We start from the raw sequence: 24704 nt of genomic DNA on the forward strand, positions 1-24704 counted from the left end.
GAGCCAATATCATAGAATTCGATGATGACGAGATGGACAGGGTGTCCCATGTCTCATCGGAGCTTGCCGCGGGAGCCCCAACTCACCGTTCTATCGATGACCCTTTTGGCCACAAGGGTCGGGGAGAACAGGCCCCTTCTAAATATGTTGCCTTTAACCCCACTCAAGCTAGCGCATTAATGAAATCGCTCCCCGACCCAGAAAAACAGCCTATGCCTTTTTACCGAGGGATAGTTCAAATTCAAAAGACTTATTCCGCCGCATGGCGTGATCTACTCAGCATTTGTGCTATTAAAGCAGGGGATGCCTATTGGCCAAGTATGGCCCGTCACCTCAGTACAGATCTGCTTTCCAGTGATGTTGATTACCCCTCCGGGGTAACCTTTTGCACCCAATTAAGAGAATGGGCTAAGGACAAACTTGCAGATCAGGCTGCTGGCCTTACTGATGTTGTTCAAGAAAAAGGAGAATCAGTGGAAAAGTTTCATGCAAGACTGTATCAAATGTTCACAGATTTGGGGTTTGATCTTACTGACAAAATTCATTCACAAATGCTGTCAGGTGCGTTTGTCCAAGGCGTTAAAGACTCTATACGCAAGGGAATTATTGCTGCACGCCCTGAATATAAGGTTGTTCCCCTGGATACCCTGCTTTTAGTCGCTAGGGGCCTAGAATCTGCCCAGACCCCCAAAAGGCCAAGCTCTGCTCCTCTTATGGTATCACGCAGTATCCCTGTTCCCAGGGGCACCAGACCAGAGGATAGCTTCTGCTTTAATTGCAAAGCTAAAGGTCATTTTAAAAGTGATTGCCCGGAACCCAAAAGAGAGATAAGAAAGCCATCCAGACCTGCCCCGGTCACTAAGACCGAAAAAGGGGTCCCAATAGTTGAGGAACCCGATGAATAGGAAACTGGCAAGCCTGTGTCTGTAACCCCTGTAATGGCAGTGTCTACAGGGGATAAGGGGGGGCCACTTGCCACAGTGACTTTGCCCATTGAAGGCCACCCCACCACATTTCTAGTTGACACAGGTGCAGCCCGTAGTGTTCTACGAGAACAAGACTTGCCAGACCCATCTTTTCTGTCAAATATTGATGTCTCTTGTGTTGGAGTGGATGGCCAACCGAGACATAGCCCTCCAACAACTCCACTACGAGTTGGTTCTAGCCTGCTCGCTCGCTTTGTAGTATCCTCCACATGCCCAATTAACCTGTTAGGTGCTGATGTTCTCTCACGCCTGCAAGCATCCATCACCTTTACCCCGGATGGGCAGGTAGAAATGTTTACACCTCTGTCTGTATCAGACACTTCAGCCCTATGCTCTTTGCCTCTGATGCTGCATTTAGAAAAGCCCCGTGAGGAGACAGCAGAATCAAGGTCCAATTTCCCAGAGGAATTAAAAACACAGGTGCCCGCAAAGTTATGGTCCTCAGGCCCAGAGGACATAGGTCACCTAAATGTTCCCCCTGTGGTGGTAAAGCTTATTTCAGGAGCTAAATTACCAAGAAAACCACAATATCCATTAAAACCAGCACAGTCTGCTGCAATTTCTGTCCACATTAAGGCACTCTTGGAGAAGGGTGCCCTTGTCAAATGTAAATCTGAATGCAACACCCCGTTATTTCCTGTGAAAAAGAAAACTCCGAAGGGTGAGCCAGAGAAGTACAGGATGGTTCAGGATCTCCGTGCTGTTAATGAAGCTACAGTCCTGGACACCCCTCTTGTACCAAATCCTCATACTCTGCTCTCTGGAGTCCCACCATCTGCAAAATTCTTCACAGTTATTGACCTAGCAAATGCTTTTTTCAGTGTCCCACTGGACCCATCCTGCCAATATCTGTTTGCTTTCACTCATGAGATGCAACAGTATACCTGGACTGTCATGCCCCAAGGGGCACAAAATTCACCAAGTCAATTTGCAAAGGCCATGGCCACCATCCTTGACCCATGGCAAGCCGAGCACCCAGAAGTTGTTCTGCTTCAGTATGTGGATGATTTGCTGCTCTGTGGAGATGACATACCCACTACCGAAGAGTGCTCAATTAGTCTGCTTTGTTATTTGGCAGAACAAGGATGCAAAGCTTCGCTCATCAAGCTACAGTTCTGCCAACCTTCAGTAATTTTTTCCTTGGACACTGCCTATCTCAAGGTACCAGACATCTTACTCGGGACCGGGTAAGAGCTGTGCTGGATATTCCGCCTCCACGGACTTCTAAGTCTCTTCATGCCTTCCTAGGCCTCATTTCCTACTGCAGAGCATGGATCCCAGAAGCCTCTCTGCTCATGCAACCTCTCTATGACGCACTTAAGTCTGACCCTTTCTGTTTAACTAAAGAAGCTATGGACAATTTTAATGCTCTCAAACGAGCCATTGCTTCCGCTCCTGCCTTGGGCCTACCTGACTACTCCAAAACTTTCAAATTGTTTGTCTCTGAAAGACAAGGCCACGCAACAGGAGTGCTCACCCAAACTAATGACTTAAGAGGCCGCCAGAGGCCTATTGGATATTTCTCATGTCAACTGGACATTGTGGCCAGAGGGACTCCTTCCTGTCTCAGGGCTGTTTTTGCTGCGAGAGAACTCATAGAGAAGACCTCAGACCTGGTCCTTGGCCACCCTCTGGTTGTTTTGGCCCCTCATGACATCTCTGCCATCATCAACCAAGTCCAGCTCAAGCACGTGTCTCCAGCCAGACACCTGCGCTTACAGTGTCATCTTCTTTTGCCTGACAACATTTCCATCCAAAGATGTCAGGTACTTAATCCGTCCACTCTTCTTCCACTCCCTGAGGGGGGTATCTACTATGGATTTATCACGGATGAAACCTACATTCACCTGCTCTGTGGATGTATCAAGAAAGTCATGCATCCACATTTGACATTTTATGAAGGTGAAAAACCTCTCTGTGAAGGCCCAGATCACGCCTTCTGCACCACGTGGTACAAACCAAACATTACCCCTGAACCTTGCTATGAAGATGAGCTTTACCACCGGACCGATGTAAAGCTTACTGCACAAGACTTCTATTGTGACTCTGACGGCAATAGTATGGTCTTGATCCAGCTACCTCAACAACTTAACTACCTTTACCGTCATTGGGATACTGCTATCCCACATATTCCTGTTACCAAGTTGAAGACAAGGTCATGGAATGATCTTGGGCCCATGGCAAAACTATGGGCCACCATGAATGAAGAACAGCTACAGGAAAATGGTATTGTCAAATACCCAACAACTGACCTTCTAGAAGCATGGCCACGCCATTTCCTGGAAAAGGAATTTCAAGATCTGGTCATAAAGAATGATTATGACCCAGAAACACCTCATGACTGTTTTGAACAGATGAAAATGGAAACAGTGCACCTACCAACTGTGCATGAGAACCCATTACCAGATCCGGATTTTACCCTGTTTGTGGACGGATCGAGATATGCCGATGAAGGAGGAACATATCATACAGGATATGCCGTAACCACAACAGATGAAGTTATTAAATCATCATCCTTACCACCAACAATGTCTGCACAAGAAGCTGAATTACAGGCTCTGACTTCAGCATGCAAAATTTCCGAAGGAAAACGTGCCAACATCTATACAGATTCAAGATATGCTCTAGGCGTGGCACATGACTTCGGCCTAATTTGGAAGACTAGAGGATTTCTTACCACCGCCGGTACACCAGTCAAACACAGCACTGCAATCAAGGAGCTAATGGATGCCCTCCTACTCCCCAAAGAAGTGGCCGTTTTGAAAGTAAAGGCCCATGGGAAATTGGATACAGATGAAGCAAAGGGCAACCATTTGGCTGATCAGGCTGCTAAGTTAGCGGCCAGGGATTTGCAGGAAGTGGATGAAGAAGTGTCCGGACAAGAAGAAGAAGTCCCTATTTTTGCCCTGCAAACTCTTCCTACTGATTTGCGAATTTTACAAGAACAGCAAGCTGCAGTCACTCCTGAAGAAATCCAGAAATGGAAAAAGAAAGGAGCTGTCCAAAAGGACGGAATATATTACAACAACTTCAAATTTTGTCTTCCCAGAAATTTGTATCCAGCAGTTGTCCAATGGGCACATGGGCCTGCACACCTGTCAAAAGAATTGATGGCCGCCCTCATACAGAAGTATTATGAAGCACCTGGAATCACAACATTGATCAATAGCTTCTGCAAGGCCTGTGTCATTTGTGCAAAATGCAATCCAGGAAGACCAGTTAAAGTACCTGCGAAACACCTGGCAAAGCCCATGTACCCCTTCCAGCGGATTCAAATTGACCACATCCAAATGCCCAAGAGTGGGCCCCATGAATATGCACTAGTAATAGTGGACATGTTCTCAGGCTGGCCAGAAGCCTACCCAGTGGCCAATATCACTGCAAAAACAACCGCAAAGCGCCTACTTACAGATATTGTATGTAGATTCGGACTCCCAGAAGTTATTGAGAGTGATCAAGGCCCAGCCTTTACAGCAACTGTGACTAAAGAAATTTGGACTGCTCTAGGGGTGACTCTAGCCTTCCATACCCCTTACCACCCACAAAGTAGTGGTAAAGTGGAGCGCATGAATGGCACCCTAAAAACTAGAATGTTAAAAATGTCACAAGAAATAAAGATGCCCTGGCCAGAAAGCCTACCAATAGCTCTATTTAGTGTTAGGCACACACCTAGAGGGAAGCATTCACTGTCCCCATATGAGGTTCTATTTGGGACAGCACCCAGACTAGGTTGTTATTATCCGCAGCAGTTGCAACTCCAATCAGATGTTTTAGTAGACTATGTAACTGAACTTGCAAATGTCCTAAACAAAATACATGCCCAAGTTTTCTCTTCAATTCCAGATCCCGAATTGGATACAGGTTCCCATAACCTACTTCCCGGAGATTGGGTCCTGGTCAAGAAGTTTGTGCGGAAAAATACCCTGGAACCAAGATTTGACGGTCCATTCCAAGTTCTCCTGATTACCGCAACCTCCGTCAAATTGGCCGGTAGGCCAAATTGGATCCACGCTTCCCACTGCAAGAAATCTCCTGCCCCAGAGGAAGCGAATATCGCACAAACATGTATCTCTGGTACATCTTCTCCTTAATTAGCCTTATGAAGGCCCAGCAAGTAGCCATTACCAAAGACATTAGTGGGTACACCTTCTGGTATAATTCATCATGCACCCAGGTGGCTACTTATACCTTTGACTACTGTGATATTGTAGAATGCCCATTTCCCACACCACAAATCCAGAGCATCTATAGAGATATCCCTCATTCGAAAGACCCATATGTTTGTGTAGTTGACAAACAATGGGGGCACAATTGTGATCACTGGGGGGCGGCGGGATGGAATGCCGGGCCTGCCTGGGGTTACAAACCAAAAAGTGCCGTATCTAAAGTAGATGATCATGGTAGATCCCTTCTCCAGAGGATGACTTTGAGAAAGCCCGGGGGGAGTACACCAATGAAATTAATTCTTAATATTGAGCATCCAAGCCCAACGGATGCAGACCAGTATGTGATGGGGATGTATTGGAAAAAGGGTTCCTATAAAAAGTTAGGGCATTTCTACCTTAAAGATATGTGCAACTCTTCTGAGTGGCAAGGGGCCACCCATATGGTCCCTAACCCATTAAAACCTCATATCCAGACCTTTCAAGACATGATGGCCATTGCTAACCCCACTTTTGAAGATACCATGGCCGCTGAAACAGGTTTTAATGATGTAAACTTATGGTTAGAATGGATGAAATATAATGCTAATAAGCATAATAGAACTGCATGTTACGTGTGTGGCGGTGCCCGGCCTCACCTAGGTACCGTACCTTTAATCCTACCTGTAGATATAGAAGAATGTATTTTAAGCCTTTTTGCCTATCACTATAATTTTAACAGGTCCATATGTATTGCATGGACAAAGGAGTATCCTCTCCTAGCCAACGATGTCAAACCCCCTGATGGTATTACCGTATATAAAGGTAATTACACTTGCTATGCCATGTACGATGGTATTGGTAAATTTGTGGGTAACTTTTCCAAAGGTTATTGTGCTACATACAGAACTGTTCCTGTACGCTTGCTGCAACACCATACTAGGTCACTAGGAGACATTTACTGGTTGTGTGGGGATTTACAGCTGAGATCCAGAATGGACACGGAATGGTGGGGAGAGTGTACTTTGACTAAGGCCATCATGCCTATACATATTATTTCTGACACACACCTCAACACCCATGAGTTCAGCCACACTAAGGTTAAACGTGACGCCCCAGTGAAAGGAAGTTTTGATCCTCATGTATATATTGATGCCATTGGAGTGCCCAGGGGGGTGCCCAATGAGTTTAAAGCTAGGGATGAAGTTGCTGCAGGATTTGAATCAATTTTTACCATAGTTACCGCAAACAAGAATCTAAATTGGATAAATTACATTTATTATAATCAACAGCGTTTTGTCAATTACACCAGAGACGCCCTCCAGGGGTTGGCCGAACAGTTACAGGCCACATCCCAAATGACTTTTCAGAATAGGATGGCCCTAGATATGATCTTAGCCGAAAAAGGAGGGGTTTGTAAGATTTTGCCCGACACTATGACATGTTGTACCTACATCCCAGAAAACACAGGCCCTAATGGTAAAGTCACACTAGCTATAGAAAAATTAAATGACCTGTCTGAAGAGTTAAAAAGGAATTCTGGGATAAAAGATCCCTGGGAAAGATGGTTTGGTTGGATGACAGGATGGCAAAAGGCTTTAATACAGATTGGTATGGCTATACTAATTTTTCTTTTTATTTTTGCTCTTCTCTTTTGTTGTGTCCTCCCATGTCTGAGAAAATCCCTCATGAAGACTGTTGACCAAGCGGCACCCGCTTTTACCCATCTCGAAGTTGATGACCAAGAATTTCAAGACATCAACTCACCCTGTCTGCCGCTGCAAATTATCCCCTTTGTTGATAAAGTGCAGGAATTCTAGGAAGGGACTAGCTCAGGGACAGCATCTGTCAGTGAATGGTAAAGGCCCCATGTGGAGAAGTGGTGGGTTAGCTGCCATGGGATACCCTTGGGTGTGAAGCGTTCGAGAGCCATACTGACGGATGGTTAGCCTATTAGGGTCAGACCTAGGGACAGCCTTGCACTTTGCATTAACACCTAGCTAGCGGCCACGGGGTTTCTGTGCCTTTGGGTTAACACGTCTTCTGATACTAACATAATAAAGTTTTATCTCTTAGAATCTAACATTTCATAGGGGGGACTGATGTGGAATTATTAAAAATCTTTATTGTACTTGTATTGAATTATTGTACTAACTCCATTTTAACTTTATACTGTGACTTCGTCCTCCATTTTGTCCTCCTAACCTGACTTCTTCAATCCTCCATTTTGTCCTCATGACTTAACTTGTTCATTTTAAAACTACATTACGTGACTGAACTTCTCAACCCAATTAATACAGTAGACAAAGACTGTGTTTCCTTCAAGGACAAGTACCAGGAGGTGCTGGCTACTCCTTAAGACTTGCTGGCTACTCCTTAGAGCTTGTAAGATAGTACAGTTTGAAGGCCACAGAACACAGTAGTAATGAAATGTTCTATTCATAAGAGACCTTGCACCTGGACATAAAGCCTGATATAATTGACCGTGTAAAATGACGCTTAGGACCCCCTTGTCCCCCACCCGTGTCCAGAATAATCCCACCTCTGATGGGTGGGCACGGGACTAACCTCTTAATTTTACTAACCAATAGGTAAGACACTAACTCCGTCACTTAACAATTAATCCAATTGATGATGTTTATTTGCTGATATTCTAATAATCAATGATGACGCAAAATGCCTCTTAAAAGGGCCTGCGCGCCCGCTTTTTCCTCACTTGCCAATAAACTTTCTCGAAGTTATTTTAACCTGAACCTCGTGTGTCAGACTTAATTACTTCAGCGTATATACGCAATTTAATTTATTGATTTGGACAGGAACAGATAGACTTTGAACATTTTGGTTTACTTTCAAAAAGTACCATAACACCTTGTATGTAACTGTATGCCTTTATGTCTTTGTATGCATGTGTCTGTATGTCAGTATGTCTTTGACTGTGTGTCACTGTATGATTATTTCTTTGTTTGTATGACAGTGTACCTGTATGAGTTTGATGGTGTGCCTGTGGCTTGGGAGGAAAGACACACAAAGGGATCTGGGGAGGAGGGAAAAACAAAACAGACTAAGGGTAAAAAGAGCTACACAGTGACTGTGGTGGAGAAGGAGATAAAGAAAGGGGCTGGGGTAAGAATGAGTCACAGAAAGGGGCTGGAGGTAAGAGAAACAAAGAGGCTGGGGATGGGGAGCAAGACAAACTAAAGGGGTAATACATTCAAAATGGGGGGGGGGTTAAAAAAAAAAAAAAGACACACGTGAAGATGCATTTTTTTTTTTTTTTTTAAGGGGCAGCGTCACCAGGGCCAGTGCAGGGGGGGGGTGGGGGTGAGGGAGAGGGCAGCAACATGCATGTTTGCCTGTGTAGCTGAAAATCCTTGCACTGGCCCTGGTGACGCTGTGCCGACGGTCATTTCCATGAGGAAAGTTCAGATGCTCCATGCAGAGTGTGGAGTTATTACATTAAAATGCCTGCAAATGTTAAAGATCATAACAACTAGCAGGAATACATCTTAATTTTACACAGAGTGACTGAATAGTAATTTAAAAAAATAATCAACTCTAATCCACCCTGCCATAGATATATTGAAAATGCATCTGCTTCAGCATTTATTTAAAAAGGCTCTGTCTATAAGATGTAGAAAAACATGTAGAAGAGAAAATGGACATAAAATGCTTCTTTGATAATCTGAAGGCTTACAATAACAGAGTGTACAATTAAATTGATTTCACCAATGCTGAAAATGCATAAGAGTGGGAGGTGCTCTTGTCACACTATCTGTGTGGGGAGGAGGGTTCCAGTTAATTTTGTTGAAAGGAAAGATTGAGGAAGTAAGAAAGACTGGGGAAGAGGAGAAGGGGGTGGAAGGAATGCGGATGAAAACTCTTTGTACTTGCCCTGAGCCTTGGCACCTTGGCCATATGCCAACAGTAACCAGAGGGTCAAATAAAAAAGTCAAGCCATTTGCACCCATTCATGTGGGCACTCAGAAATGTATGTGATCCAAGGAGATCAGATAGCTACATTACTGTCCAACTTCTGAGTCATAGAAGCAAACAATTGTCTGGGAGAGTATTTCCTTGATTCGATATCCACATCAGGCTCACACTACAGACACCAAAGGAGTGGGACAAGCTGCTGTTAGTGTTTAACTATGGGGTTTTTTTGTACTTGCCTAGAGTGCTATTTCTTTTGGTGTTTCAAAAAGGTACTTGTCTCCTGGTTATGGTCTAAAGTTAGACACAAATGGCTCTCCAATAGTGGGCAATTAAAGGACATGACCAGCAAATGTGCAGCATGGATCCTGGTGCAATGAAACATCTCCAGCAAAGCATCGACTCCTCTGGTTTTATGACTACACACATGTCAATCATCCTATGCTGAGAAATGACTAACAGGAGAGAGGAGGAGCCAAATCTTTATATGGCATTTTCTATAGATTAAATGTATTTGCTGGCACAAAATGATTGATGTTTACTTTTCCTAAAGTAGTGTGTACCAGAACAGGTACAAGGTTGAATATGGAATAAGAAAATATTGCGAAACAAAATTTCAAAGCCATTTTTAAAGGAACAAAGATAGAAATTAGGTCAACATATATCATTTAGGTATAAACACACCCATCTTAAAAACGCTGTCATACAACTGTATGTAATTCCCTAGGCAGTCTTCTAGTTTATTATGCACTACTTACTAGAAAGAAGCTATATATTACCACAAGCTACTGACGTGGACAATCACCAGTCCCTATAGAAATCTTAAGGGCATCATGGTTTGTTAAAATTCACTGTTTTTACCCAGCTATTCACAAAAGGAACATTTTTAACTAAATGTGTCAATTTATTTGGTTGTTTGTTGAAATCAGCCAAACTAACATGGGTGATGTGACTGTTTGTTTCAATCCCCTGACAAAAAGACTAGGGAAAATGCATCTAAAAAAAATCCAAGTACGTCTAAAGAAATAAAAAAAAAAATACCCCCTTAATCTTATAAGGATACCCCAACCCTTACATTAGCAATTTGTGTCACATGAAAATTCAGATACAATTCAGTTGAGACATTTAGAAATGGATTTCACTAGAGCAACCAGTTCCAACTGAAAATAGAGATTCATTTGCCTGAATTTGGTAAGGATTCAGTTGTTTGTGAATACAGTGTACCATACCATAGTAAGATTTTAACAACAGGATGCACGCGAATTCAGCCAAATTAATGAACAGAGCCTACAGAAAAAAGACAGAGTAGTGATACATACATGCTTGTTTGGTTGCTTGTAGACCGCTTCCTGGAACAGCAGGAATACGCAATAATTTTGAACATGTCCGTGAAGGCGCTGCCATCAGCAGGCTTAGTAACAAAGAATGATTGTGCACACAAGAACACCAAAAATGAAACACCAATGCAAGTTGCAGGAATGATGTATCCTATAAGGAATCCAACATTTTGCTGAACATAGGCAATTCCACCAAGTGAGATAATTGCTCCCAAGTTAATGCTCCAATAGAACCAGTTGAAAAATCTACGTGTTGCCTCTGGTCCACGATCTTTTACCTTAAAGTAAAAAATAAAATGTAATTGTTAAAGAAGCAAAAGAAAACAAAAAGAAAACAAACAAAAAGTAAAATTATACACACATTGAATCTATACTACTTAAGTGCGATAAAAATTAAAATAAAAAAAAATACATATTTTCCACAAAATCGAGAGAGAAAGAAAACAACACACAAGAAGTAAGGCCTGCATAAGCGAGTTCACGATCTATAGGAAATGTATAGAAGAAACAGAAGGGGAAATAAGTACATGGCAGATTTTTTGATTGGAGGCTAGGAGGAAGCCTGATAGGGTATCAGGTGTGAGAAAAAGGTAGATCCCCAGAGGTTTAAAACTACAGCTTCAATTAGGTTTTGGCATTCTAAAAGGCATGCAAAACATCAAGGGAGTTTACCTTTTGGGCGCCCTGGGGTATTATTATTATTATTATTATTGCAATTTATATAGCGCCAACAGATTCCGTAGTGCTTTACAATATTATGAGAGGGGGGATTTAACTATAAATAGGACAATTACAAATAAACTTACAGGAAACAATAGGTTGAACAGGACCCTGCTCGATCGAGCTTACATTCTATAGGGTAGAGGTTTATATATGATCCACACGAAATGTGGGTACAATACAAACACAAGCAAAGGTAAGAGGTGGTGTAAATAAGAATATGTGCACTTATGATAAGAAATTATACATTGTATGGGGCGGGATTGTTAATAGACTGACATAGGTCTAAGATGAGTGAGGAATGGTGGTTAATAAAAATCAACCTGACATCAGCAACCACAATAGATTGCAAAGGGGTGATGTAGGCATTAGGGTCTCCTATGTAGAGTGAGTAGCCGTAATCAAGATAATACATTTGTAAACAATATCTTGGTAGAATTTTGGGTCCGAATAGGACAAATAAAAGCCGTTTTTGAGATCAAAATGGTAGGGTTTGTAGACAGATTTGACATGTTTGAGTGAAAAGAGTCATTGCAGTGAGCCTGTCCAGTAGGGATGACAGGAGAGCTGCAAAAAGGATACACAGAGATTGCATGGCAGCAAAGACTGACACCCCCCCCCCCCCCCCATCTAAAACTGAATTGATTTAGGGAGGTGTGGTCCGAAATTATTTGCTCATTCAGAGCATGAAACATCTTTGCAACAATATACTAAATTGTTAAGTGTGCCACAGTTTTTGTCAATCTTTCTTTTATTGAAGCATATTAGATGGGGTACAGAAACAAAGAAAGGGAAATGCAAAAACGGGTTACATTAGAGGGTAAGTACATCAGTAGCTTGAGAAATTACATTTCCTGAGTAGAGGATGCTTCATTTTTTATATATTTTTAAATCGTGTCAACATAAGCGTATAGTAATTAGTATCGATGCCTATTCTGCTAGACTAGGGTAACAATGGACTATGCAATACTTTGGCACAGTGGTATTTAGTAGAATGTGAGGTCATAGTAGTAGAGATAATAATGCGAAGTACCATAATTGAAACATCACATAAGTTAAGACGGTTACATGACAGAAGATTCAAGGCTTATGTGGTATAACTATGACATGGCAGTAGCTTCTTTCCGCATGCCTATCTAATCATGCTTGTTCGGCTAGTAGGTTTGAAGTTATTTGCTTAACTGACAATATGCTCACTGAATAGCCACTAATCAGGGGCTGTACATGCTAGGTAGTGGGAGGCAGGGTAAAATTAAAACGACAGCTAGAAGTGCTAACAAGTTGGTTGGATATCAACCTTGGCATGGTATGCACGCTTAGTAAAAACATCAAAATACAAGCTAGTACACATGTCGTATGACTACGTAACATAGGTTGGACACGTTAAGAGTATAGTGCCGCTGAGTGAACACCATAGATGCTAAAGGCTTGTAACCATAAAGCAGTAGAGACACAGGGCTAGGTTAGTGTGACACCAGGTGAATGGTAGGTATGAACTGTGGTATAATACCAAAGCTTAGTAAAACCTCTGGTGCTGCAGCTATAGCAAATGGGACCCTCTAAAGGCAACACAGGTAAGGCAGAGATAGACACGTTTAGTTTAAAGCATGGAGTATAGTCTTTTCGCCCTCATATTTCACCGGTTATTCAGCATGGTGAGTATTGGTGTGAGTCTCCCAGTGTTGTGGTGGTTCTGTATCCGTGGGCCACCGACCTTCAGGCGCTCGTGCCCTTTAGCCATTGATCCTATCAGCGGGATCGTGGGTCCTGGGTTCTGCCGGGTCACGGTTTTCCCCCGAGGATGTATGGCAGGCTACAGAGGGGTTCCTCTTGGTGAGCACCCAGCTCAGAAGAAGGGCAGGATGTCTCACGGGCAGCTCCATCCACGTGAGTACCGTGTAGTTTTGGTGCCTTAGTGCCTTGCGTCCGCTTGGACTCTGGAGTTTGGTGCCGCTTAATGGTGTGGGTTGTCAGGTGTGTGCAACCTCGTGTGCTGTGCCAGATTGTATCTGTAGTCGGCTTCACGCTTTTGTGTCCCGCTCTCGTGGCCTCCGCCATCTTGGCCGCGTGTCTGAGGCCTGCTTGGTGGTCTGCTAACGCCTCCATGCGTGGCTTGGGGCATGGACCGGGATCACCCCGCCGGTCCAGTGGGGGGGGGGGAACAGGACCGGGTCCGCCGTTGCACCTTGTGTGTTCCGGGCTCCGTTGGGCGGGATAGTGGAGCGGCGGCCGTCCACTCCACTCACCGCCAGGCAGGTACCCACTGTATGCTGCAGGGGACCCCTCCTCCGGGGGAGTAGAACTCCGGGAGCAAGCCTCTCCCCGGCTCCGGTAGCCCGTGCACTTGCGGGTCGAGGTTGGTGATCGCTGATTACAGTTACATTTACGTTTTACAGGTGAAATCGAGTATATTGTGCAGGAGCTGTGCTTTCCTGCGACTGCTAGGCTCGGCGGCCCCGCCCCGCCCCCGTGTGCCACAGTTTTATGCTTGAACGCCATCATATCTATCCATAAGGCTTTTACTTATTAAGTCAAACAAAATGAAAACTGGGTCCAATACCACAAATATTTGAACTTTTAGAAAACAAACAAATATTCATACTACATTAAACACAGCAATCCCTAAAATTGCAAAAGTCAGTAAATGCAGCAAGTAGACATGAACATTCAGATTTGGACAATTAGATAATCCTTCTGAAACATGAACCAACAAATAAACCCTGCCCCAAAATCCAGGAAAAAAAATAACATGGTGAAAGAAATTCATTCATGCAATAGGTTAATTTTTCTGAAAATTACACAATTAATAATACACTACCTATAACTTGTATTGACCTTTTTTCAGTGTAATGGTAATATACTAAATATTTAGCAAATGTCATTACAATCCAATTCAGTCCAGGGTACACACTTAAATGCTTTCTCTAAACCAAATGCCAGGTGCAAAATATACAGCTTAGGACAATGGAGCGAAGGTGAAGGCACTCAGTTGCAGGATAAAAAAAAAAAAGGAAAACAGACTAGTCCTCAATAAATAAATATATCTGAACAAGATGACTTTCTGGCATGCATACATGTACATACATCCTGCTGGTCAGAAGAGAGGCCACCAGCAGTTTGGGTGCAACAGCAGTTCTTGCAACCACTCTGCCTACAAATTAATTCCTCAATATCATATCTCGCCTGTGGTTGAGAACTAAGCACCCATACAACTTATGAATAGCTTAAACAATGAATTTGCTAGTAATTTAACACATCGTGTGGATGAAACATTATCCCATATACAGTTATTATCCAAAGTGATAGGAATACATTTATATATGTAAACCAATTAGAACTATAATGCTATATGCAATTACATAAGAACAGTAACACTGTATATGTTGCAATCTTTTACAATTTATGTAAATACACACGTTTTCTGAAATATTTCACAATTCACAAATTTGGAAAACTATTTAAAAGTTTCTGGAACAACACTGTTTCAGAACAGACAAATGACAACATCGTCTTGTGACTGAAATCCATCCTTCATGAGCCTTTAGTCAGCATCATGTGCTATGCCTTTACTGAAATAAAAATACTCAGTCGTGGCAGTGCTGAACACAACTATATATTAAAAATTAAATCCCTGTTGTGAAGTTTTCCTTCTCACAATTAAAGTAACAAATATACAACAAGATGGTGTGTCTCCAGTGCTGAATTTAAAAATTTGGCAGTTTATATGAAGAACCCCTCCCCCCCTCCCCCCCCAAACCCCCCCCCCCCCAAAAAACCACAATGACCAGCACCTAAAGACACATTTCACATAACTTAACCAATATTAAAAAGTAACAATTTGTATTATTGGTCGATGCAGCCTTACAGACATCCTACAAGCAACCATGAGTTATGGTGTATGTGTAAAAAACTAACATCTGTCAACCCCAAAGACATGTAAACTTCCAATATATGAATATAGGGCATGAAAAAAAAAAGAAGTTTCCCTTGAAAGTAGGAGCCAGGGTCAAAATTAAGAACTCTCCATTAAGCATTTTCTCCATTAACCTTTTGAGTTCCAGAAATGTACCAATGTCATTAACTTCTATTGAATTCATTACATCTCTAGAAGTCAGATGTTACACACACACACACACACACACACACACACCTAAAACAATTTTACACTACACAATCCTAATTAGACACACAGGCATGCCACTTACACATACTTAAAATTGTTTAAATTCTTACTCTCTTCCGCATGCTGCACACCTGTGTCAGCAGTGAGGGAAGAAAGAATTAAAAAAAAAGTTGCTACATTGCTTCCTAGTGTTAGTAGAGGATGAGGCTGTATCAGAGTGCTACAGCTTCTGAGGTTCTCTTGCTCTTCCATGCAACATATACTTACAGGGCAATATTTTCATAGCACAGTTAGTCAAGAGGGCACATAAAAGAGCAAAATAAACTCAAGTACTGCAATTATGGCACATAGGAACCTCCTGTTCCCCTTATAGACAACAGTAGGCAGTCTATAAGAGTTACTCCCTTGATTGTCAGAAAGGCAAATACTTATTGCCTTGTCCCATCTCTGTGAAGCCAAGGTGCCCTTATAGAATTTAGTGGGTTAAAGGGGAGGTGACAGAGCTTGTACTGAAACAGTCTACTTCCACAAGGTCAGCGACTCTGGAGCACTTCAGACCCAGTTGCTGAAGCTTGACTGTGGTCTTTGAGGACCACTTCCACAGGACCAGGCTACAGTTATTATAGCTCAGGATACCTTCTCTCTTTTAAGCAGAAACTATAGTTTTGCTACAGCTTTTCCAACACACATGAAATGAGTCTGAACGTAGAGGGTAGAATGATCTTTTATTGCACAGCACACAGCAATGTTGACTCTTCCTGCGTGTGGGTGGGTAGTTTATCCATACAATGCAGTGTAAATGTGCACTCTGGGGACATAATTACATTATTCCTAGCTAAAACAATTGGATTCCCTGCTGTGCCCTTACAGTCCTAGAAACACAGCACACAAAATTTCCACCAGAAACACCTTTTCCTGGACCATACTCCCACATAATATATATCCCCGGAAAGCTTGTTTTGAACCGCGATTGTGTTACAGCATGTTAACGTTTTACTGGGTCGCAGCTATTCTCCAATCCAGTAGGCGGTTCAAGGAGTGCGTTGACTGCAGTCTTCAAAAAGGGTCTCACGGACCTCTCGGAAGTGGAGTATTCTCAAGCCCCAGGTATCCTTCCCTGACATACCATGCAAATAGCGCTCTATTTGGAGGACGGGGGACCGAGCAATACGGTCTTAAAGATTGTTTGGACTTTGGCACAGTTACGATCAGAGGAACAGTTCCAGGGTATCTCCTGGTCAGGCACTTGATGTGTAAATACGAGACCAATGTCCTCAAGTCCAGCTGGGAAGTTTGTAAGCGTCCGTGGCCCACATAACCAGGCCCAAAGTCCGTAGGTAAGAGGTTGGCCTTCAAGCCTTTCTAAAAGTCAGTGGTATGTCAGCTTCCATCACAGAGGAACTGTTATTTCCAATGATTTGTAGTAGCATGTTTTATGGGCACCCATATTTAACAAAAAGGTATTTGTCAAGTTTGAAAAATAAAAGTTTAATAGTAGATATCTAAACATTTATCCTAAAACAGAATGCCTTCTTCATAAATCCTGTCATTGTTATAAACCCTTATCTTCATGGTCAATGGACATGGTATGTATGGGTAGAGGGACAAGGTTCTCCTAAAATGCATGATGTGCCATGGCTATGCCTGAAGTGAACTGGTTTGTGATTTAAATTTGCCAAAATATGTAATATACATTTAAGAAAGAGCATGTTAAAGGTTCTAGGTGATTTTCATTGTTTCATTCAATGCTGAAATTTCCAGGCAAATTATAGTTCTCATTTAAGGGGAGGACACGGTTGCTGCACATGAACGCAGACCAGAAGCAAACTTTGGGTTTTTGTTCTAACAGATAAAAATACAATGTAAATATTACATGTTATTCTTACCAGACTAACTCCCTAACAATTCTGAGGTTAACCCTAGGATTAAGATTAAAAATAAATAAATAAAAAACACCTGTTCAAAGAGACAAAAACAGATTATGTATTATAATTTAAATGAATGACTCTTCAGGCACGTGCAGTTATGTTAATAGTAAAGTTGTTGCACCATGCCATACTAGCTAGACACACTGAGCTGTGGATATGTAGAGTGATTCTGCACCATTCTATTTTATACAGAATGTCTTGAGTTAACCTTGCGCAGCACAAGGATATCTAATGTGATGTGCTCACCCTTCTAGAGAGGATTCTCTGGTATTCCCCGTATGGTGAGTAACACGAATCAGTGGTATTAAAAGGTTGTGAGTTTGCTCATTATAAAAGTAAAAATGCTATGATATAGTTTCTTTACATACAAGTCTACTTTCAAGTGACAGATATGGAAATTGTATATAATTGCAGCTGGGTAAATGTTGGCAAAATGATACAATGTTTAGGAGGGAAAGTCCCCCCTTTTTTTCCTATCCTTCTCCACAGGATAAAATAAATCCAGTAACGTGTATTTAAAGAGACACTGTGCACAAGAACAATTTTAGCCTAATGACGTGGACTTGGTGTATATATCATGTCCCTTCAGTATCACTGCTCAATTCACAGCCATTTAGGGGTTAAGTCACTTTGTTTATGCTACTCCTTACATACTTCCTTAATGAGTCTAGGTTTTCTTTAGCTCCCCTTTCTACAGATTGTGTTTACAATTTTGAACTTGATTCAATGCCTTCTATGGGAAGGTTCTAAAGTGCACTTGGCGATAGCCATGCATGTGCATTAGATCCTCTATCAGCATGAGGTCGCTGGAGGAGGAGACAGATCCAGCTCCGCAAAGGACCTTAGCCCTGGAATTAAAAGGACACTCCATCACCCAAATACAAAATAAAAATTGCAGTTTAGCAGATTTACCCCAAAAGAAAACATGCATTAATTTAATTATGCATTTGTCATTGGGGGTAATGTCTGTCTGTGACCTTCTCCTGTCCGCTGCTCGCACCTGTACGGCCAACTCATGCTTGCAGGACTTCTCGTGGGCGGCTCCCTTCCTGTAGAATAGCCTACCTACCGCCATCAGACTCTCCCCTAGTCTTCAATCATTTAAGAAGTGCCTTAAAACCCATCTCTTTAAGAAAGCTTATGGCCTCCCAGAGTAACCTCTACCTGTCTCTTGCGCTCTCCTAAAGGGCAGCACTCTACTCTCCTCCAGCTCTGCTTCACTCCCACCTTATTTGATTGCCATTTCCTTTCCTATTGTGTTTTACACCCCACCTCCTATAGACTGTAAGCTTGTTTGAGCAGTGTCCTCTTCAATACATCGTTCCTGTAAATTTTCTTATATTTGTCCTATTTATAGTTAAATCCCCCCTCTCATAATACTGTAAAGTGCTACGAAATCTGTTGGCGCTATAAAAATGGCGATAATAATAAAGTCTAAAAACCTCTAGCAAAACCTGCATTTCTCTTGTCCGCTGCCTTTGCAAGCTCTCACCCTGCTAAACCACACACAGACATTTTTGTGACTGTCCAATCAGACTTCCCAATGCAGCTCAATGAGAAGTCTTTGAAAAGTAGGTGCCCTGAGACATTGCTGCCTCTTGTGTTTAGCTCCACTGAGCTAATCAAACAAGGAAGTAACAAGGGTTTGTAAGCCAAAGGTGTGTATCCAGGTTAGATTTTAAAAGTGACAAATTTTATTGAAATCTGCACTTTTTGCAAAAAAAATAAAAAGACTTCATGGATAAAGCTTTTCAGCAAGCTAAAGTGCTTTAGGGTCTGGAGTGTCACTTTTACAATACCGGTAAGTGTTAAAAGGGGTTTTAACTCTTTCAACACTCGGGAAAGCGAGGAAAAGGATACTGTTTTGTATTCCTAACTCTAATATCCCTTTAAGTGGTGCAGCCAGTGTCCAGACTGTTGCAAAAATCTATATGAATTTATGAAGAATTATCGCTCGACTCCAATGTGGTTTAGTAAGGATTTATAGGAGACTACAATGTTTACCTTTGTAATCACTGCAAAAGTTGCAGCTCTTGCAAGTTACATTATAAAACAGACTTCATTATAGCCAGCCATGGGGTGTATCTTTAGTTTTTTATTTAATATATAAGTGCATACTAGATGTATTCAGTAGAAGAAAAGGAAGTGAAACCTTTTTTTCCCCCCATCACTTTAGAGACTGATATTTCTCTACTTAAATATTTTGTTTTGACTCTCATTACTGATGTTTTTAAAATCACATTCTGGTAGCTATCTTCTAGGCAAAACAAAATGCAACATAGTAGATTCTTTGGTAAACAAAAATAAATAAATAATTGGTCTTAAATGGACACTCCAGATATGAAGAGGTACCAAATCAGATAACGAATGGTTTAACTCCAAACTTTCAAAGACGGTGCAGTTCACAGTGCCTAGTTTCTACCATCAGGAAGCCTCAGACCAGGCACTTATGGAAAGCTGGGAAGACTGAAGACTAACAATTGCACTTCAGTCACCCCGATGTTCATCGTGTAATACACACAATGCGGGACAATGCAGTAGAAAGGTGGTACTTAAAGGGTCAATTAAAGCAGCATAACCACTTTGGAGGGTTGAAATTATTACCATTAAGAAATGGCATGCAGTCAGGAACACTTTGTGTCGCCTTCTATTAATACTGAACAGACAAAAAAAAAAACCTACTGCTGTACTGTTCGATTTTGCACTTTATAATAAAGCCAATGCTAGCAAATAAATCAATGTCCTTTTATCCTGATAGCTGAGTGATTCCTTGAAGAAGTGCAAGTTAAGCATAAAACGTGTAACTTGAAGATTTAGCAGATAGGGAACCTATATATGCTGCAACTTATTGTATTTATTTATTTTTACTATTTTGTATGAATAAAATAATTTATTTTAAAAAGAAAGCAGCAATGGAATTATGCAAAACCCCTTCAGTCACTTACCTGAGGCAGCGACGATGTCCCTCGTCGCTGTCTCCACCTCCGCGCCGCTCCTCCTACTGTCTCTGTCGGCCGGTGGGCGAGACTGATCCCACCCACCGGCCGAGGAGATTTAATTTGCATGCGCGGCAATGCCGCGCATGCGCATTAGCGCTCCCCATAGTTAAGCATTGAAAAAGATTTTCAATGCTTTCCTATTTGGAAATGAGCTACGCTGGAGGTCCTCACAAAGCATGAGGACGTCCAGCGACGCTCTAGTACAGATAATCTGTGCTATGGGCCAGCCACTAGAGTTGGAGATAACCCTGCAAGGTAATTATTGCAATTACACTTGCAGGGTTAAGAGTAGTGGGAGTTGGCACCCAGACCACTCCAATGAGCAGAAGTAGTCTGGGTGCCTGGAGTGTCCCTTTAATAAAATGTTCTGTAAGAAAAGTCTCATGGCTGAGCTCATATTAAAACTGAAGTTACCAAGTTAATTCCTTGTGCATAACGTGGAACCTCATGACAAAAATCTTACTTCCACTACATCAGTACCATTGACCTCTGACACAGGCGAGTTGAACCACTAACAAGAGCAATACAAAAACCACCTAATAATTAAATAGTTATACCTACACTACTAGTTTCTAAAAAAAAGGTACATAAAAATATCCAATAATGTATTCCTAAACACTACAGTGTCCCTTGACGCTGGATGTCCTCATGCATAGCATGAGGCCCAGAGATGTTTCACAGTTTGCAGGAAGTGCCTTTAGTGGCTGTCTTGGGACAGGGACACTATAGACACCCAGACCACATCAATGAGATGAAGTGGTCTTGGTGCCTATAGTGTCCCTTTAAAAGGAACACTTCATGCTCCATAACCAATACAGTGTGTTATAATAATTATGGTGTCTAGAGTGTCTTGTCCCCTTACAACAAGTAGGAAAACTATTTTGGAATAATTTTACCCAGAGTCCGCTAGGTTCCGTTTTCCACCTCCACTTCTACCAATAGAGGTTGGTAGCCAGGATTAGCACAGCCAGACAGGCCATGTTCTCTGTCGGTAGTAATGGAGGCGTCTGTTAAAATCCAGGTAATAAATAGTTAAAAATAAAAATCTGTGACCAATTACTATAGGGGGTTGCCAGGGCACCACTGTCACCATAACCACTACAGAATACCAACAATGGTTAGGGAGCTCGGTGAGTGCCTTTAACTTTAAAATAGTATTACACAAATGAAGTATTCTCAGTGCCATGTGTGTACCTGGTCTGCTCCAAAGGGAGTGATGTTTGCCTTGACTGAGCCCACACCCAGCCCCACGATTACCAATCCTACAAAAACCACCGGGGCACAGTACATGGTGCTCCTCTCCCTGCATGTCCGGGCCGTGCTGGCATTGGCAGGGGTGCTGCAGTTCCCGATGTCCTCCAGGTGGAAGTCTCCGCAGAAGCTGTCTCGGGTGGCCGGGTAGGTGATCATGGGGAAGGTGAGCATGCCGACCAGGTAGATAAGCATGCTGACCAAGATGGTATTGAACCTGCCAGCCAGGGCGTCCGCCAGCCAGCCCCCGAACGGAGACACCAGGTAGGAGATGCCCATGAAGAGCAGCAGGGCCTGGCTGGCCTGGGTGCCCTCCCAGTTGTACATGGGCCCATTGAGGAAGAGCAGCAGGTTGGAGGTGATGCCGTAGAAAGCCACTCTCTCCAGCAGCTCGGACAGCAGCACGGCGAAGCATGCCAGGCGTCGGTCAGCAAAGGCCGAGCTCTCCGACCGAGCTCCCAGCAGTGGGGTCCGCTCGCTGCCCCCGGTTTCCATGGTAACAGGGGGTTACACAGCCAGGGTCATACTGACACAGCCAGAACAGAAAGCGTGAGAGGAGGGCGGCAGGAACTCCTCAATGAGGCAGGCAGAATACACTAATATGGGAGCAAGTCTCCCAGGGGAACCGAGTACACCCAGAGAATCACACCCGGTGTTCTCCCAAACAACTCGTGACTCCAGTGAAGTAGTCATCAAATCAGCTGATTGGCTAGTTTTGGCTGTTCTCCCCTCTCCCCAGCTTCTCGTTGGTTGCTGCCGCTGCTCGTCATTGGCGGTGGCATAGGGCTTCCTGAAAATGCACACACAAGGCACACGTTGGTGGGCGGGACTAGTAACTCGCTGAGCATTGCTGTTTACAGTGCTGCCCTGCTGATTGATAGGATTGTTTACTAAAGTAAGAATTTAACCCCTTCAGGACCGGACTGTTTTGGCCATGTTGTACGTTAAAGGGGCACCCAGACCACTTCTGCCCATTGGAGTGGTCTGGGTGCCAACTCCAAGAAAAAGAAAGGTATAAACAATATACCAGCGAGTGGAGCGCCATAATTAATATAGATATAAATTGTTTTCGCAATTGTTATTGTATTCTCTGTGGGCGCCAACTCCCACTAACCTTAACCCTGCAAGGTAATTATTGCAGTTTTTTATAAACTGCAATAATTACATTGCAGGGTTAACTCCTCCTCTAGTGGCTGCCCACTAGACAGCCACTAGAGGGCACTTCCGTGTCCATAGCACAGGAAACCTGTGCTAGAGCGTCGCTGGACGTCCTCACGCTGTGTGAGGACCTCCAGCGTCGCTCAATTCCCCATAGAAAAACATTAAAAAGCATTTTCAATGCTTTCCTATGGAGAGCTCTAATGCGCATGCGTGGCATTGTCGTGCATGCACATTAGGTTTCCTCAGCCGGCTGGCGGGATCAGTCTCCCCACCGGCTGACGTAATCACTGGGAGGAGCTATGGCGAGCAGAAACCACCGCCGAGGGACATCGGCGGGGTCTCAGGTAAGATTTCACCCCTTCAGCTACCGGGGATGGGTGGTGGGAGGGAGAGGGGTCCTGCAGTGCCAGTAAAATGGATTGTTTTCCTGGCACTGGAGAGTCCCTTTAACCCTTTAAGACCGAAGGGCGTACTATTACGCCCTATTTTAAGCGTCTCTAAACGCCGCCGGGCGTAATAGTACGCCCTCCGGTTTCTTGTTACTTACCCGGTCGCCGGCAATCCCACGCTGGCGATCGCGGTTGGGGGGACTCCCAGGGAGCCCCCCGCGGCACGTCCTTCCTCCTGGGGGCCCCCGGCCATGTGAGAGTGAGGTCCTTGCGAGGACCTCACAATCACATGGCCGAGTTAGCTGGCTCAGGCATTGCCAGCAGGGGGACTGCCTGTAATGACAGGTAGTCCACCTGCTGGCTGGAAATAAAATTAATTAAAATAAGTGTAAAAAAAATAATAATATACTTAGATCATATATATACATATTATATATATGATCTAAGTATATATATACACATATACATACACAAACATACACTGTCTAGGTGTATTTTACTATTAATATATATATATATATATATATATATATATATATATATATATATATAATTATAAGAGCAGACATTAGACTGTGAGAGTAGGACCTGCCAAAGATGGGGTACATTGACGTTGTGGCAGGCTTATGCAATGTATGATCATATAATGTAACTAAATCCCCATTATTTTTTTGCCTAGATTAGGTGTTTTTAAAAAACACTTTTAAAAACTAATAAAATCTGTCAACATTGAAGTTGCTGTTTAGTATATAGGAGAGTGCGCTGGATCTTGTGTATTGTTTATTGTATAATATGGCCCCCAGCAGCACCCCATTTAAGCATGTTCAGGTGAGTGCAACTAACCCCCCATGTTTCATATATATATATATATATATATATATATATATATATATTATCAAATTACACGTAGACTGATACTGATTAAATATATATATAATTATTGTTATATATATTTATATATACCGTATATACTCGAGTATAAGCCGACCCGAATATAAGCCGAGGCCCCTAATTTTACCCCCAAAAACTGGGAAAACTTATTGACTCGAGTATAAGACTAGGGTGGGAAATGCAGCAGCTACTGGTAAATTTCTAAATAAAATTAGATCCTAAAAAAATTACATTAATTGAATTTTTATTTGCAGTGTGTGTGTATGAGTGCAGTGTGTGTGTGTGCAGTGTGTGTATGTGAATGCAGTGTGTATATGAATGCAGTGTGAGTGCAGTGCGTGTGTGTGAATGCAGTGTGTATATGAGTGCAGTGTGTGTGTGTGTGTGAATGCAGTGTGTATATGAGTGCGTGTATGAATGCAGTGTGTATATGAATGCAGTGTGAGTGCCGTGTGTGTATATGAGTGCCGTGTGTGTGTGTGAATGCAGTGTGTGTGTATGAGTGCAGTGTGTGTGTATAAATGCAGTGTGTAAATCAATGCAGTGTGAGTGCAGTGTGTATATGAGTGCAGTGTGTGTGTGTGTGTGTGAATGCAGTGTGTATATGAGTGCAGTGTGTGTGTGTGTGTGTGTGTGTGTGTGTGAATGCAGTGTGTGTGTGTGTGTGTGTGAGTGCAGTGTGTGTGTGTGTGTGAGATGCAGAGCCTTGGTGGGGGGTGGGCATTTTAATATATTTTTTATTATTATTATTTTAATTTTTTTGTTATATTATTTTTTTTATTACTATTTTTATTATTATTATTTTCATTTTTTTGGTATATTATTAATGTATTTATTTTTATTACTA

The 24704-nt window shown here is 42.6% G+C and overlaps 1 protein-coding gene across 1 annotated transcript in view; it reads right to left on the reverse strand.

The window, feature by feature from the left end:
* The window catches only part of SLC15A4 (solute carrier family 15 member 4), a 35610-nt gene extending 13514 nt beyond the window's left edge, over positions 1–22096 (reverse strand). Inside the window, exons 1-2 of the mRNA XM_063454337.1 lie at positions 21360–22096; positions 10378–10673 (exon numbers count right to left, since the gene is read on the reverse strand). Of these exons, the coding sequence (XP_063310407.1) occupies positions 10378–10673; positions 21360–21911 (848 nt within the window). The 5' untranslated portion in view covers positions 21912–22096. The remainder of the gene's footprint in view (positions 1–10377; positions 10674–21359) is intronic.
* Positions 22097–24704: the final 2608 nt, after the last annotated feature.

The sequence above is a fragment of the Pelobates fuscus genome, chromosome 5 (assembly GCF_036172605.1).
Source record: "Pelobates fuscus isolate aPelFus1 chromosome 5, aPelFus1.pri, whole genome shotgun sequence".
Classification (NCBI taxonomy): domain Eukaryota; kingdom Metazoa; phylum Chordata; class Amphibia; order Anura; family Pelobatidae; genus Pelobates; species Pelobates fuscus.